The following is a 17,937-nucleotide window of genomic DNA, read 5'->3' as shown; positions in this document are numbered from 1 at the left end:
CCAGATCATTAATAAAAATCACAAACAGCAGTGGCCCCAACACAGATCCCTGAGGCACACCACTTGTAACCGAACTCCATGATGAATATTTACCGTCAACCACTGCCCTCTGTCTCCTATCCGCTAGCCAATTCCTAATCCAGTTCCCTAGATCACCCCCAATCCCATACATCTGCATTTTGTGCAGAAGCCTACCATGGTGAACCTTATCAAACGCCTTACTAAAATCCATATACACCACGTCCACTGCCTTATCCCCATCCACCTCTTTGGTCACTTTCTGCCTGAGTGTATAATGGAGGCAGATTCAATTTTAGCTTTCAGAAGAGAAATGGATAATTATTGGAGGAGAAAAACAACTGTAGGCTTCAGGGAGTGGAACGAGGTGAGTTGTTCTTGCAGAGAGCTGGCATGAATGGACCAAAACTATTCTATGTTTTCACAATGGCACTAAAAATGTATGTAAACAGAAGTCCACTCAACCACTCAGGCCTGGCTTCGGTAATAGCTTAAAGTAATGATTTGTCTTGTTTGGGCTGGTATAAATTTAACCAAAAGAGAAATTGCTGGAAAATCTCAGCAGGTCTGGCAGCATCTGTAAGGAGAGTAAAGAGCTGATATTTCGAGTTTTGTCAAAGGTGTAAATTTAATGCCTAATCAGCAATTTTTGTTATTTTCTTTCAGCACAATGGCCACTGGAATAGAGGAGAATTGGCCAGTCCCAATGCGAGCGATTGGCGCTCAGAACCTCCTCACCATGCCAGGAGGTGTTACACAGTCTGGATACCTTCATAAAAAAGGAGGTTCCCAATGGAAAATCATGAAGTGTAAGTTTGTCAGTCACACAGATTGTTGTTCTGGATTTATTAAACCTATTTTTTCACATTTGCCCTGGTAACCAACAGACTGTCTTCCTCTTCCAATGCCAGTCTCCTTTACATTGTCTAACCTCTCTTCCACTCCAGCCTCACACATATATATATATATCTATATAGAATATAGAACCCTGCGGTGCAGAACGTGGCCCTTCGGCCCATCGAGTCTGCACCAACCACAATCCCACCCAGGCCCTACCCCCGTAATCCCTACCCCCATATTTTACCCGCTAATCCTCTAACCTACACATCCCAGGACAATCTCCCTCAATCCTTTTCCTGCCAATTCTCTTAAACTCTTCAGGCTGGTTTACTACTTTAAAATGTTTTTTTTAAAACAATTGAGTTGTACAGATCATTTGTACAGATTCTGAACTATGTGTAGAGAATTCAGCAAAAACATGGCCAGCACTTGGAGAGAATTCTCATGCTTTTCTTCTCAATATTAGCCATGGTATACATTACATTCAGCTTAGCAGGCAGGCAAGCCGGAGTCTTGGTTTAATATCTCATCCGAATGTTAGATAATGAGATGGGAGGGATCAGTTGATCAATAAAATTATTTTTCACTATTTGTATGAATGAGGTTAAGTGGTAAATTCTTTTTGGAAGAGGACAATGTACACTTCTGCCAGTCCTGTCCATGCCTCCTGACCTGAGGGCTGGAGAACCCCATTCCATTGATACTGGCAGGCTTGGCATCACCCTCACTATATAGAAAGTGTCCTTTAGCTTCAGGAGCCTATACTTGTAGGTTGTCCAAAAGATGTGGGTTTGGGGTGCGTCAAACTCAAGCTTGCTCCTTCCTCCACCCTACACAGTCTGCTTCCAATAGGAGTAGAAATCAGGAACTGGATAATGAATGCTATGACCAACTGTGATTGGGGTTATTGGGGAGTAGCAAAGTCTTGCTTTAGTTTCATAGATCCTACATTAGAACACGGCTAGAGTTTTGTGTGCAGCTTTGGTCCCCTTGCCTTAGGAAGGACTTATTCTCGAAATGGCAGGACTGTCCTAAGAAGAGGAGTCGGGAAACTGGGCAGAGGATGACGGTTGAGGGATATTTCTGTGACTGGACGTCTGTTTGCAGTTGGGTTTCGACAGGGTTTGGTGCTAGACCCATTCTGGTCTGAACTTAGATATAGGAGGTATGATCAAGAAGTTTGCAGATGATGCAAAAATTGGTAGGGTGGTAAAGAGTGAGGAGAGTAGGAGGAGACTGTGGGAGGATATCAATGGACTGTTCAGGTGGACAGAGCAGTGGCAAATGGAATTCAACCTGGAAAAGTGAGAGGGAATGCACTGGGGAGGGCTAACAAGTTAAAGGATTACACTATGAATGGTAGGACCCTGGAAAGTACTGATGATCAGAAGGACCTTTAAGTACGTGGCCACAAATCTCTGAAGGTGGCAGGACAGGTAGATAAGATGGTAAAGAAGGCATATGGGATACGTGTCCTTATCAACCAAGACATAGAATACAAGGGCAGGGCAGTCATGCTAGAAGTGTATAAAACACTGGTTAGGTCACAGCTGGAATACAATCTGCAGTTCTGGTAACCACTTTAAAGGAAGGATGTGATTGCACTGGAGAGGGGCAGAGGAGATTTACCAGGATGCTGCCTGGGACAGGGAGGGACAGAGTTTTGAGAAGAGATTGGATAGGCTGGGGCTAACTTCCTTGGAGCAGCAAAGGTTGAGAGGGGACCTGATAGAGCTATATGGAATTATGAGGGGAATAGATAGGGTGGATAGGAAGGCATGTTTTTCATGAATAGAATAGTCAATAACCAGGGGACATAGATTTTAAGGTAAGAGGTGGAAAACTAAGAGGTGAGGTGAGGAGAAACATTTTTACCCAAGAGGGTGGTGGGAGTTTGGAACTCACTGTCTGAAAGGGTAGTAGAGTCAGAAACTCTTGTAACAATTAAGAACAATACAGATATTCACTTGTGCTGCTATAACCTCCAGGGCTATGGGCCAAAAACTGGAAAATGGGAGTAGTACAGTCAGATCTTTGTTGAACAACATGGACACGGTGGACCAAATGATCTTATTCTGTGCTGTAAATGGGTATGAATCTATGAGCAGACTTGAAAGGCTGAGTGGCCTGCTCCTGCTTCTACAGTTCCTATTATTCAGCGCAGAGAAGAACTGCTATTGCTGTGTTGATTTGCTGTGTCATCCTTTTTTCCATCACTGGTCTATTTTCTCTCCTTCCCCTGTCTTGGGAGCTTGCTACCACACATTGTAATCAGGAAGGCAGAAAGAAATGTGGCTTCTAGTTCTCTGTCAGTCATTCTGAAACCAGTATTCAAGGAAACTCTAAGAAACTGTTTTTCCAATTTCTCTGCCTCCCTATGGGGTGAAGTGTGATGAATCTCCCATACCAAGAAGGTGAGAAACATGTTTTCTATTTATTTCCAAGATTGTTACAGTATGGAGATAGCTGTTTAGCCCGTTGTGCCTGTGCCACCTCTTTGAAAGAGACAAACAATTAGTCCCACTCTGCTTCTGCACAGTAAACTAAAGCCCTCAGCAACCTTCTCAGTAAACTGGGGATCGCAGGCAAAGATCCCAAGGATCTCAGCCATTATATAGTCAACTGCAGAATACTATATCTCAGTATGGCACCAATCTGCCCACACCAAATTTATCATTTCAGCAATGCGCATCATCACAGATAAAGGTAAAGCCACCATATTCCCAGATGACCATAGGCTGCTCTCCCCTTTGAATGGGAGAACTGACTGGTGGTGATTTAACCTGAGGATCACCACACCTCAGGCACAGGGTAAGGTTCATAAGGTGGGGCCTTCTTGAATAACCTCAGCTAGTATGGGAATTGAATCCCTGCTGTTCCCCGGAATCACAAACCAGCTGATCAGCCAATTGAGCTAACCAATCGTCATCATAGTTACTCTTCAATGTACTCATTTCCTCTGGCTCCTAGTCTGAGCAATATTTCCTCACTTCGTTCCCTACATCAGGAAGGGAATTGCAACATCCAAACTACTGGAAAAGGTCATCTCCAACTCAGGCCTGCTCTTATTCAATGATCTACTCAACCTAGCAATTGTACATCTTCCTTCATGTCTCCCCATATAATTCAACCCGGGAGTAACTGCTGAGGACCTATGGCAGAAGAAAACATCCACTAGAAACCACATTGTATAGTTCCTATTTTCCAGTCCTTGGCCCATAGCCCTGGAGGCTATAGCAGCGCAAGTGAATATCTGCTCGTCCAACTGACTTTGATTTCCTATGGCAACAGAGAGCTCTTTTAAACAGTTATTGGACTGGCTATGGCCTCTATGCAGCCACCCATCATCAGTGGGATCACCAAGACCATTCAGGCTGCAGCTGTGGTACAATCCAAAGAATGAGTGGGATTTTCCGGCCATGTTCACCCCAAAACCGGAAAATCCCACCCGAGGTCAATGGGCCTTTGCATGCCTACCCCCCCTCCCATGGTGGGCGGGAGGGGAAAATTCTCCCCCAGTGACCTAAATTGTCAAGAAATGTTTGCTGATTAACATGAACATGGGTGTGAAGAGTTTCGTCTAACCACTGATAAGGCTTTGCTTGGCTCTGTGACGATGCAAAGCTTAATAAATAAATACTCCCATAATCTTTCCACATAGTCCCACAACTCTTTGCTTTTCAGATATTTATCTAATTTCCTTTGAAAGTTATTATTGAATCTGCTTCCTTCTCTCCTTATGGCCATGGATAATAAATATGCAGGTGGATAAATGTTTATTGTTTATCCTACGCTAAGGGTTATGGTGAGTGGAGCTGAGTCCATGAAAAGATCAACCATGGTTTTACTGAATGGCAGAGCAGCCTTGAGAGACCAGATGGCCTACTCATGCTCCTAGTTCTTATGTACTGTAGTTATTAAAATGATTTTTGCTTTCTCCATTCACTAATTTGCCTAGCTTCCTTACTTCACCCACGGTCTGTCCTTACTGCTCTAAAACTGATTCTATTTATGATTTCAGGGCCACTGCGATTTGTTATTATTCACAAGGGCTGTATTTACTACTTCAAATCCAGCACAGCAGCTTATCCACAGGGAGCTTTCTCCTTGAATGGTTACAACAGGTCAGTACCCAGTAATGATTTTACCTGTTTCATACCTTCCATACTGTGGCCTATATGGGTGATGGGGCCAATATGTTTGTTTAGCCTGATGAATGCATATTTTATCTTGTTGATACTGCTGCTGTCCTGGTGACTTATGATGTGTGGAGTGAAGCAACCAAATAAAACTGCTTCTGTGGGCATTGTGCATTGTGAACCTGTAAATTCAGTTTGAGAACAAATGTGAGCATGCTGATGGTGACAAAATTTTGTGACATTGGGTAGGGACTTGCCAATAACTTAGGAGAAAATGTAATTTAGAATCTGTATTAATAAAAGCAAAATGCTGTGGATGCTGAGATCCAAAATAAAAACACTGGAAAACTCAGTAGGTCTGGCAGCATACACGGAGAGAGAAACAGTCAATGTTTTGAGTTCTTAATGACTCTTCTTCAGATCTTCTTCAGAGACTTACAAGCTATGGTCACTGAAGCTCTCCACCACTGGGGATTTTTTTCACCTAATGTCTGGAGATTGATTGTTGTAATTAGTCAACAACACTGTTTTTGTTGTATCATGATGGAAGATGATAACTGGATAAAGTTTTGTCTTCAACGACTATCTTTACACAGCCATGATTAAATGGTTAATTTAATATGATACAGTCTAAGAAGGAGGATGAAGGAATTAAAGATTAATTTCCAGAACATTGCATGAGAAAACTCCATGAAAGAACTGCTGTATCTATTTTCATTTTCTTTGAACACTTCCACTAATTGTCATAAAAATTTTGGACATGGGATCAAAAAGCTGTTTGACACTGTGAAGAATTATCATATCAGATAATTGAGAATATGTTCACATCTCAGTTGACTGTGGGAAGGTGGGACTGTGAAGGATGTATGTAATGGGTGATCAAAGGCGGAGAGATGGTGTGGTTGGAGGCTGTCAAATTGCTTAGTTTCTGCAGTTCAGGAGGGGTTAAACTGCTGTATAAATATTAAAAGGTTTGGCAGCATTACGTGTACTGAGTTCACTCATGTTGGACAGAGTGTGAATTAGAAACAGCGTGATACATAGCTTATCAACTGCACAGAAAGCCTTACAAATAGGTGACATTAGACAAATAGTGTAGTATGGCTAGATGTGGAATATCAATGCCTAAGAGACGTCCTGAAATGAGCTGGCTTTGCCACTTCAAAATTATCAAAATATTGCAGGCGTTCCTGAAAGACGCTGTTGTTAGCAACTGCTCAATGATGCAGCTTCTGATGTAATATAAAGGAAATGCTTGTTCTAAAGATAGTCTGTTCTCGGTAGAAGCATGACTGTGGCTTCCCCTCTATACCTCATACACACAATCAATGTAGATTAAATTCAATACAGCATGTCACATCATTCACTCAAGTTGCAGGATCCTTTTTGTCGAGGTCAGAATTGTTCATTTTAAGAACCTACCAAAATAAATTGTTTTCCTCTCATTCCTACCTCTCTGCAAATTACTGCTCCCAAAATTGGTTGCTGATGCCAAGGTATAGAGGAGGCAGTGGTATAGTGGCATTGTCACTGGTCTAGGGATCCAGAGCCTCAGGGTAATGCTGGGTTCAAATCCCACCATCGTAGATAGTGGAATTTGAATTAAATAAATCTGGAATTTAATCTGGAATTAGAGAAGTCTATTGATGACCATGAAGCCATTGTCGATTGTTGTAAAAACCCATCTGGCTCACTAATGTCCTTTCGGGAAGGACGTAAGCCATCCTTATCTGGTCTGGCCCACATGTGCCTCTAGACCAAGTGATGTGGTTGACTCTTAACTGACCTCTGAAATGGCCTGACAAATCACTCAGTTCAAGAGAAATTAGAGATGGGCAATAAATGATGGCCAGGCAGCAACGCCCACATCTCATGAATGAGTAGAAAAAGAAGTAGATCAAGGAGTGTTTACTGATACTAAGATTTGCTTGTTCCTGTATTGAAAGGAGACTTTGTACTTATACATCACATTTCAAGTTATTTAAAAATGCTTTTTAAGTTTGGTATTGGTTGAATAAACAATGTATTTGAGACTATTGTATGTCGGAAAGACAATGACCAATTTGTGCATGGTAAGCTCCAACAAACAGCTGTGAAGTAAATGATTAGATCCTCTACTTTAGGCGATGGTTGACAGATAAATATTGGTCAGTACACCAGGAGAAGCTTCCCATGTCCTTGTGGCCATAGGATCTCTTATGTTCACCATGGACAGCAAATGGGGCCTTGAATTAATGTTTCATGAAAAAGTAGTACTCCTTGAGCCTGGATTTTGTGTTAATGTGTATTAACTTGGACTAGATTTGAGCATGAAATGTGAATTGTAGTGTGGCCTTTGTCAGTGGGCATCAATAAATTCAGTTGGACTGGTTGCACAGATGTGTGTGTGCACCAGTGCGTGGGCACACACATCCCATCTGATTTGAAGTTCTACTTTTTCCTGTTCTTTATACATATTGTAGTCAGCAGAGATGTGATGAGTGAGTGACAATTCCAAATAATATTCCATTATAAGCCATTTAGAAGATTTATGTAAACTTTGGGAGAACCCATTAGGTTGTCAGAATCTTAGGCACAACTTGATATCTGATACAGTTACTACAGTTTCCTGCAAGCTATTTATGTCATCCGTTCACATATTCTAAAATGAATTATGAATGAAAAACAAGCCATTTGTCCTAATCAGTCCATATTGTTTATATTTCACATGGGTCTCCTTCTGTACTTTCTGATTTGCCCCTATTAAGAGATAATCCAGGAAATTATAGGCTGGTGAGCCTGATGTCTGTGGTGAGGAAGCTTTTTGAGAAGATACTGAAGCCCATGAAAAAGTAAAGTTTTTGAAGTTTATTTATTAGTCACAAGTAAGGCTTACGTTAACACTGCAATTAAGTTACTGTGACATTTTCCTATATATATATATTCCCCTATATATGCAGTTTGGAAGAAGATGGACAAGTTAGTGACAGGCAGCATGGTTTTGTACAGGAAAGGACATGTCTCACCAACCTGATTGAGTTTTTTGAAGAGGTGACAAAGATAATTGATGAGGGAAGGGCTGTGGATGTAGTTTATATGGATTTTAGTAAGGCATTTGACAAGATCCCACGTGGCAGACTGGTACAAAAACTGAAATCACATGGGATTCGAGATGGGTTGGCTAGGTGGATACAGAACTGGCTTGGTTATAGAAGACAGAGTGTAGTGGTGGAAGGGTATTTTACAGAATGGAGGTCTGTAGCTAATGGCGTTCTTCAAGGATCAGTGCTGGAACCTTAGATAATTTGGAGGAAAGGTGGATGGGAAGTTTGCAAGATGAGGTGAAGATTGGTGGAGTTGCTGATGGTGCCAGGAATTGTCAGAGGATACAACAGGATTATAGATAGATTGGAGACTTGGGCACAGAAATAGCAGATGGAGTTTAATCCAGACAAATACAAGGTGATTCATTTTGGAAGATCAAATTTAGGTCTGAATTATACTGTAAATGACAGAACACTTAGGAATATTAACATGCAGAGGGATCTGGGGTTGCAGGTCTGCAGTTCCCTAAAAGTGACAACACAGGTGGCCAAGTTGATTAAGAAGGCATACAGCATACTTGCCTTCATTGACTGGGGCATTGAAGAGTTGGGAAGTCATGTTACAGCTATATAAAACCTATGATTGTGTGGCCAAATTCCCCTCCAACTCGATTTTCAAGTTTGCTGATGAAACTGGTACTGTGACAAGACAGACTACAGGAAAGAGATAGAGAATCTGGTGAACTGATGAGATAACAATATTCTCTCCCTCAAGGTCCACAAAACAGATAGTCATCAACTTCAGGAAGCATAGTGGAGAACATACCTCTTTCTACATTGATGGGTATGAAGTAGAAATGGTTGAGAGCTTCAAGCTTTGAGGTGCCCAGATCACCAACAACCTATCCTGGTCCCCCCATGCTGACACTATAATTATGAAAGCCCACCAATGCCTCTGCTTTCTCAGAAGACGAAGGAACTTTGGCATGTCTGCTATGATTCTCACCAACTTTTAAAGATGCACCACAGAAAGCATTTTTTCTGGTTGTGCACATCAGAAGATGAAAGAAAGGAGCAGGAGGAGGCCATTGGTCTTTCGAGCTTGCTCCGCCATTCATTACAATCATGGCTGATCATCCACATCAATAGCTTAATCCTGCATTTTCCCCATAACTTTTAATCCCATTCACCCCAAGTGAATATCTAGCCATCTCTTGAATATATTCAATGTTTTGGCATCAACTACCTGCTGTAATAATGCTCACCACTCTTTGGGTAAAGAAACATTTCCTCATCTCCATCCTAAATGGTCTGCCCAAATCCTCAGATTATGACTCCTGGTTCTAGACTCCCCCACCATCGGAAATATCCTCCCTGCATCTACCCTATCTAATCCTGTTAGAATCTTGTAAGTCTCTTTGAGATCCTCCCTCATTCATCTGAACTCCAGCGAAAACAATCGCTGGAGTTCTAGTCAGTTTCTCCTCATACATCAGTCCCTCCATCAGCCTGGTAAACCTTTGCTGCACTTGGTATGGCTCCTCTTCTGTCCAAGACTGCAAAAACTACAAAGGGTCATGAACAAAGTGCAGTCCATCACTCAAACCAGCCTCCGACCCATTGACTCTGTTAACACTTTCCGTAGCCTTGGAAAAGCAGCCAGCTTAATCAAGGACCCCAGGCACCCCAGACATATTCTCTTCCATCTTTTGTTAGGAAAAAGATACAAAAGTCACTATAATGTCACATAGTAATCGGATGGCACGGTGGCACAGCGCCAAGAACTGGGATTCGATTCACTAATGTCTCTCAAAGGAGGGAATTCTGGCAACCGTACCTGGTCTGGCCCACATGGCAATCCAAACCCACAGCAATATATGGTTGACTTTTAAATGTCCGCTAAAATGACCTAGCAGACCACTTGAGAAGATGAAGTCCCATCTTCACATTGAGGATACCATTCATCATGTTTGGTGGCACTACCACCATGCTAAGCGGGATAAGCTTCAAACAGATCTAGCAACTCAAGACTGGTCATCCATGACACTCTATGGGCCATCAACAGCAGCAGAATTGTACTCAACCTAAATCAGTAACATCACAGCCCAGCATAACCCCTGCTTTACCATCACCATGAGGCCAGGAGGTCAACAGTGGCTCAATGAAGAGTGCAGCAGGGCATGCCAGAAGCAACATCAGGCACAGCTAAAAATGAAGTGTCAAACTGGTGAAACAACAACTTGAGTGCCAAACAGTATAAGCGGAAAGTAATGGACAGAGCTAAGCAATCCCACAGTTGACAGATCAGATCTAAGATTCAAGAAGTTAAAGTTTATAATTTATTTATTAGGCGCAAGCGAACTAATGATTATTAGTCACAACCCCCTTGTCGCCACACTCTGGCACCTGTTCAAATACACTGAGGGAGAATTTAGCATGGCCAATCCACCTAAACAGCATGTCTTTGGACTGCAGGAGGAAACTGGAGCATCCAGAGGAAACCCACGCAGACATGGGGAGAACATACAAACTCCACAGTTACCTAAGCCGGGAATCGAATACAGGTCCCTAGTGATGTGAGGCAGCAGGGCTAACCACTGTGCCATCGTGCTTTTTTATAGCTCTTGGGGTGAAGGGGATCAAAGGATATGGAGGGTGGGGGGAAAGCAGGATCAATCTACTGAGTTGGATAATCAGTCATGATCATAATGAATGGTGGAGCAGGTTCGAAGAGTTAAATGGCCTACCCCTGATTCTATTTTCTATATTTCTAAGCTCTGCAGTCTAGTCACATGCAGCCTTGAATGGTGGTGGACAATTAAACAACTCACTGTTGGATGAGGCTCCACAAATAATCCTATCTTCAATGATGGAGGAGCCCAGCACATCTGTGCAAAAGATAAGGCTGAAGCACTCACAACAATCTTCAGCCAGAAATGCTGAATGGCTGATCCACCTCTAGCTCCTTGGAGGTCCCCGGCATCAAAGATGCCAATTCGATACTTACGGGGCGAAAAACTGCAGCAGGCGACGGTGCAGAGGGACCTCGGGGTCCTTGTGCATGAGTCGCAAAAACCCAGCTTGCAGGTGCAGCAGGTGGTCAGGAAGGCGAATGGGATGCTGGCCTTCATAGCGAGGGGGATTGAATATAAAAGTAGGGAGGTCTTGCTGCAGCTGTATAGGGCATTGGTGAGGCCGCAGCTGGAGTACTGTGTGCAGTTTTGGGTGCCGCACCTGCGCAAAGATATTTTGGCCTTGGAGTGAGTGCAGAGGAGGTTTACTAGGCTGATACCGGAGTTGAGGGGGTTGAGCTATGAGGAGAGGCTGAATAAACTGGGCTTGTACTCATTAGAGTTTAGAAGAATGAGGGGAGATCTCATTGAGACTTATAAGATGATGAATGGGATGGATAGAATAGAGGTGGAGAGACTCTTCCTGCTCAAAAAAGACAGTAGGACTAGGGGGCACAGCCTCAAGATAAAAGGGGGGCAGTTTAGAACGGAGTTGAGGAGGAACTTCTTCACTTAAAGGGTGGTGAATCTCTGGAATTCTCTGCCCATTGAAGTGGTGGAGGCTGCCTCGCTAAATATTTTTAAGACGCGGGTTGATGGGTTTTTGATAAGAGAGGGGATTGAGGGTTATGGGGAGAAAGCGGGAAAGTGGAACTGAGCAGCGACAGATCAGCCATGGTCTTATTGAATGGCGGGGCAGGCTCGAAGGGCTGGATGGCCTACTCCTGCTCCTATTTCTTATGTTCTTATGATTCATTCCACACGATATACAAAATGGCTGAAGGTACTGGATACTGCAAAGGCTATAAGCCTTGACAATATTCCATCAATAGCCCTGAACATTTCCGCTCGAGAACTTGCCACACCCTAGCCAAGCTGTTCCAGTACAGCTACAACACTAACATCCAACTGGCAATGTGGAAAATTGCCCAGGTATGTCCTGCACACAAGAAACAGGACAAATTCAACTCAGACAATTACTGCCTATCAGTCCACTCTCAGTCATCAGAAAGTGATAGAAGATGACATCAGTACTGGTATCAAGCAGCACTTATTCAGCAATACTTACCCTTGGACATTCAGTTTGGGTTCCGCCAGAGTCGCTCAATCCCTACCTCATTACGGCCTTGGTTCACGCATGGAGAAAGGAGCTGAATACCAGAAGTGAGCTGGGAGACACTGCCCTCAATACCTAGGCAGCATTTGACTTAGAATGGTATCAAGGAGCCCTCGCAAAACTAGGCAATGGGAAACAGGGGTAAAACTCTCCGCTGGTTGGAAACATACCTGGCACAAAGAAAGATGGTTATTATGGTTGGAGGTCAATCATCTCAGCTCCAGGACATCATTGCAGGAGTTCCTCAGGGTAGTGTCTTGGGCCCGACCATCTTCAGCTGCTTCACCAATGATCTTCCTTCCATCATAAGGTCAGAAATGTGGTTGTTTGCACCATGTTCGGCACCATTTGTGATGACTGAGATACTGAAGCAGTCCACGTCTGAATGCAGCAATATTTGGACAATGTCCACGCTTGGGCAGACAAGTGCCAAGTAACATTCGTACCACGCAAGTGGCAGGCAATGACCATCTTCAACATGAGAACATAAGAACATAAGAAATAGGAGCAGGAGTAGGCCACCTAGCCCTTCGAGCCTGCCCCGCCATTCAATAAGATCATGGCTGATCTGAAGTGGATCAGTTCCACTTTCCCGCTTTCTCCCCATAACCCCTAATTCCCTTGTCTGTCAAAAACCTATCTACCCGTGACTTAAATATATTTAGCGAGGTAGCCTCCACCACTTCAACGGGCAGAGAATTCCAGAGATTCACCACCCTTTGAGTGAAGAAGTTCCTCCTCAACTCTGTTCTAAACTGCCCCCCCCCCCCCTTATCTTGAGGCTGTGCCCTCTAGTCCTGCTATCCTTTCTGAGTGGGAAGAATCTCTCTACCTCTACCCTATCCATCCCTTTCATTATTTTATACGTCTCTATAAGATCCCCCTCATCCTTCTAAACTCCAACGAGTACAGACCCAGTCTATTTAGTCTGTCTTCATAGTCTAACCCCCTCATCTCTGGTATCAGCCTAGTGAACCTCCTCTGCACTCCTTCCAAGGCCAAAATATCCTTACGCAAGTGCGGCGACCAAAACTGCACACAGTACTCCAGCTGCGGCCTCACCAGTGCCCTGTACAGTTGCAGCAAGGCCTCCCTGCTTTTATATTCTACCCCCCTCGCTATAAAGGCCAGCATCCCATTCGCCTTCTTGATCACCTGCTGCACCTGCAGACTGGGTTTTGGCGACTCATGCACAAGGACCCCCAGGTCCCTCTGCACTGTAGCATGCTGATGAGATGATCTAACTATTATCCCTTAAACCATCACTGATTTCCTCAACATTCTGGGGGTTACCATTGACCGGAAACTGAACTGGACTAACTGTATAAGTACTGTGGCTACAAGAGTAGGTCAAAAGCTCAGAAACCCACAGCGAATAACTCAGCTGCTGACTCCCCAAAGCCTGTCCATCATATCTACAAGGCACATGTCAGAAGTGTGACGGAGTACTTTTCATTTGCCTGGATGGGTGCAGCTCCATCAACACTCAAGGACAAAGCAGCCCACTTGATTGCAATGCCTTCCATAAACATTCAATGATGAACAGTGACAGCATGTGTACCATCTACAAGATGCATTGCAGGAATTCACGAAGATTCCTTAGGCAGCATCTATTAAATCCACAGCCACTACCATCCAGAAGGACAAGAGCAGCAGATACCTGGGGACACCACCACCTGGAACTTCCCCTCCAAAACATTCACCAACCTGACTTGGAAGTATACCACCGTTCCTTCACCGTCGCTGAGTTAAAATCTTGGAATTCCCTCCCCAAAAGCATTGTGGATGTACCTATACCTCAGGAACTGTAGTATTTCAAGAAGAGGGGGGAATCAGGAGATTGAATTCGATGAGCAGCCATGATCAAAATGAATGGCAGACTTGAAGGGCCGAATGGCCTACTCTTGCTTCTAGTTTCTATGTTTCAATGTAAGGCAGGACACCACCACCTTCTCAAGGCCAACTAAGGATGGGCCTAGCCAGCAATACCCACATCAATACAAATATAATTTTACTGTCTTCTGAAATGGTCCAGTGAGCAATTCAATTTTCAGGAAAGTGACTCAAGCTAACCTTCTCAAGAATAATCAGAATCTGCCATATTCCAAGAATGGATTACCACAAAATTCTCCCCTGGTGGAATATAGTCAGGAAATTAGATAAACATTTAGTCTGAATTAAAACTACATGGGGTCAGAACATTAATAACATACAGCCTGTAACGGAGTTAGATAAATGTGTCTGATTGACGTTAGATTCTGAACAGTGTCAGTGTCAAGAAACCAGACACATTGCAGGGTCAGTCTTGACGATTTACCAAGGTATAACAGTCCTGAATGCAGGGGCTAAAATGTTGCAAATACTATGTTCAGCTTTTGTCGAGATTCGATACACTAATACTCACATCCTGCCTGTACTCAAATGCAGTAAAAAGTCTGACAACACCAGGTTTAAGTCCAACCGATTTATTTGGTAGTAAACTCACCAGCTTTCGAGGTTACCCTCGACGTCACCTGACGAAGAGGGTAACCTCGAAAGCTGGTGAGTTTACTATCAAATAAATCGGTTGGACTTAAACCTGGTGTTGTCAGACTTTTTATTGTGTTTACCCCAGTCCAACGCCGGCATATCCACATCATGTCTACTCGAATGGACATTGTATTTGCCCTTAAATAGTCCCCAGTTCGCAACCACACACACTTTAAACTATGCTCCAAAAAACGACGTCCTGTTACTTTAGGTGTACACCAGAATGTTGGTTTTCACTTCATGACATATTTGTGAAACAAAGTCTGCCTCATCTGCAGACTGCAAACGTAACTAAAACCATGAAGGCCAACTCAGCAACAGCCAGAGAGCAGTCAAAATGTGGAACTTGCTATCATAAGGTGTAGAGCTCTGAGATCACATATCAATCGAGTCAAGAACAGCTTCTTCTCTGCTGCTATCAGACTTTTGAATGGACCTACCTCAACCAAAGTTGATCTTTCTCTACACCCCCGCTATGACTATAACACTACATTCTGCACCCTCTCCTTTCCTTCTCTATGGACGGTATGCTTTGTCTGTATAGAGCACAAGAAACAATATTTTCGCTGTATGTTAGTACATGTGACAAATCAAACCAAAGAAATATTATAAAATTCAAAATTAATTTGTCATCTGAATAATGATGTTATGCAATCTGGGAGCTGGCCTCTTGTTAGATACAGTTGTAGATGGCCAGAGGAAGCTGAATGTTAAAAATAGGTGTATGCCTTGTTCTATTCTTGTTATATAGAATGAAAGAGAACTTTAAGACACACAATCAGGCCATTTGGTCCAACAGACCCTAGTCAACATTTTGCTCCACCTTTCAGCAAATCTCATCAACATATCCTCTATTCCTTTCTCCCTCATGTGCTTATCTAGGGCTCCCTTAAATACATTGACACTATTTGCCTTAAGTATTCCTTGTGATAGTGAGCTCTCGCCACTCTCTGGATAGAGGCGTTTCCTGCATTTATTAGTGATTATCTTTTATTTATGGCCCATTATTCTGGTTTGCCACACATGGAAACACCACCTTGATGACCTATTCAACTCTCTCACAGTATTAAACCCCTCTATTTGGTTCCCCTTTTAGTCTTCTATTTTCTGAAGAAAAAAGCCTCAGCCTTTTCAATTTTTTCCACAGGTATAATCTCTCAGCCTGGTATCATTCTTGATAAGTCTTTCTGGTGCCTTTTTCAGTGTCTCTGTCTATCGTTTTTACAATAGGAAGACTATACCGTTACACAGTCATCGGGCAGCACATTTTCGCAGTGGTTAGCACTGCTGCCTCACAGCACCAGTGACCTGGGTTCGATTCCTGGCTTGGCTCACCATCTGTGTAGTATCTGCATGTTCTCCCTATATCTGCATGGTTTCCTCTGGGTGTTCCAGTTTCCTCCCACTGTCTGAAAGACATGCTGGTTAGGTGTATTGGCCATGCTGAATCTCCCCCTCAGTGTACCCAAACAGGTGCCGGAATGTGGCGACTAGGGGATTTTCACAGTAACTTCATTGCACTGTTAATGTAAGCCTATTTGTGCCACTAATAAATAAGCTTCAAAATACTCCAAGTGTGGTCCAACCAAAGCTGATGCTCACTGTTTATGCTCTACATGGGCTTCCTCCCTTCCTAATTCATCTAATCATATCATTATGCACTTCTATTTCTTTTCCCTCATGTGCTTATCTTGCTTTCCATTTAATGCATGTGTTTTTCATCTTTGATTTTGATTTGATTTGATTTATTATTGTCACATGTATTGTCACAATACAGTGAAAAGTATTGTTTCTTCCGTGCTGTATAGATAAAGCACATCGTTCATAGAGAAGGAAAGGAGAGGGCACTGTTGCCTCAAAGTGCCAGGAACCCGGGCTTGATTCTGGTCTGGGTTGACTGTCTGTGTGGGGTTTGCATATTTGACTTGTGTTGCATATATTTCCTTCGAGTGCTCCGGTTTCCTCCCACAGTCCAAAGATGTGCAGAGTAGGTGAATTGGCCATGTTAAATTACCCCTTAGTATCCAAAGATGCATTGGTTAGGTGGCTAACCATGGTTAAAAGCTATTTACCATGGTTAAGCCACCTAATCAATGGGGGTGTGGCTGGGTAAAAGGCTCTTTCAGATAATTGCAGACTTGATGTGCCAAATGGCTTCTTTTCAGCATTGTAGGATTTCTATGGATTCCATGGAAATCATGAAGTAAGGTGAGTCCCATTTATTGTCATCAAACCCCATAGCATACATCATAGAATCCTGTAGTGCAGAAGGAGGCCATTTGGCCCATCGAGTCTGCACCGACCACAATCCCCACTAGGTCCTATCCCCATAGCCCCATTTACCCTAGCCACTCTCCCTGTTACTAAGGGGCAATTTAGCATGGTAATCCACCTAACCCGCACATCTTTGGACTGTGGGAGGAAACTGGAGCACCGGGGGAAACTCATGCAGAGCCGGGGAGAATGTGCAAACTCCTCACAGACAGTGACCCATGCTGAGAATCAAACCCAGGTCCCTGGCACTAAGAGGCAATTGTGCTCACACTGTGCCACTGTGACTCACTAATGGATGCAAATCTGCCAAGCTTACCTGCTGTGGCCTATATATGACTCCAGACTCTAAGCAATGTGGGTGATTCTTAACCATCCTATGCACTGGGCCTAAGAATCAATTCAGTTCAAGGGATTAGGGATGGGCAACAAATGCTGGCTTTGCCAGCATTGCCCACATCCCATGAAAAAGTAAAAGAGAAAATGACGAAACTTCAAGAGTATTTTGTTGTCTGCAAAGTTCTTTAGTACATCCTGACATTGTGAAAAGCATTTTGCAAATTCTAGTTTTTATCCACAGGGAACTGGATTAAAAGTGTGATATTACTTAACCGACCAATCTTGTATTGTAATCCACGAAGAAGTCTGGAGCAAGTTACAGCTTCCTAAATAACTTTATCCTGATGTTTATTTCTCTTTCTTTCATTTCCTCAGGGTTATGAGGTCAACTGAGGAAACGACTTCAAGCAATGTGTTTCCATTCAAAATCATTCACGTTAATAAGAAACACAGAACCTGGTACTTCTCAGCAGCATGCGAAGAGGAGAGAAAGGTGAGAACATTTGTTTCATTGTGCGCAATGCAGTTTGTGTTTGTTGAGACAGTTGATGGTAACTGCAGCAAGTAAAAGAGGCCATGTCTTATATTGACGTTATTATTTGGAAGTTAAAAGCTATACTGTCCTGACCTCTTTTAACTGCTGCTGTGTG

General features: G+C 43.2%; 1 protein-coding gene across 1 annotated transcript in view; it reads left to right on the top strand.

The window, feature by feature from the left end:
• Positions 1–17,937, top strand: part of sh3bp2 (SH3-domain binding protein 2) — a 120,947-nt gene that overhangs the window by 53,658 nt on the left and 49,352 nt on the right. Inside the window, exons 2-4 of the mRNA XM_080182516.1 lie at positions 685–827; positions 4,880–4,982; positions 17,663–17,780. Coding sequence (XP_080038642.1) covers positions 685–827; positions 4,880–4,982; positions 17,663–17,780 — 364 coding nt within the window. The remainder of the gene's footprint in view (positions 1–684; positions 828–4,879; positions 4,983–17,662; positions 17,781–17,937) is intronic.

Source organism: Carcharhinus amblyrhynchos, unplaced genomic scaffold, assembly GCF_965287045.1.
Source record: "Carcharhinus amblyrhynchos unplaced genomic scaffold, sCarAmb.v2.hapA scaffold_61, whole genome shotgun sequence".
NCBI lineage: Eukaryota > Metazoa > Chordata > Chondrichthyes > Carcharhiniformes > Carcharhinidae > Carcharhinus > Carcharhinus amblyrhynchos.
This window is presented reverse-complemented; position numbering and strand designations above follow the sequence as displayed.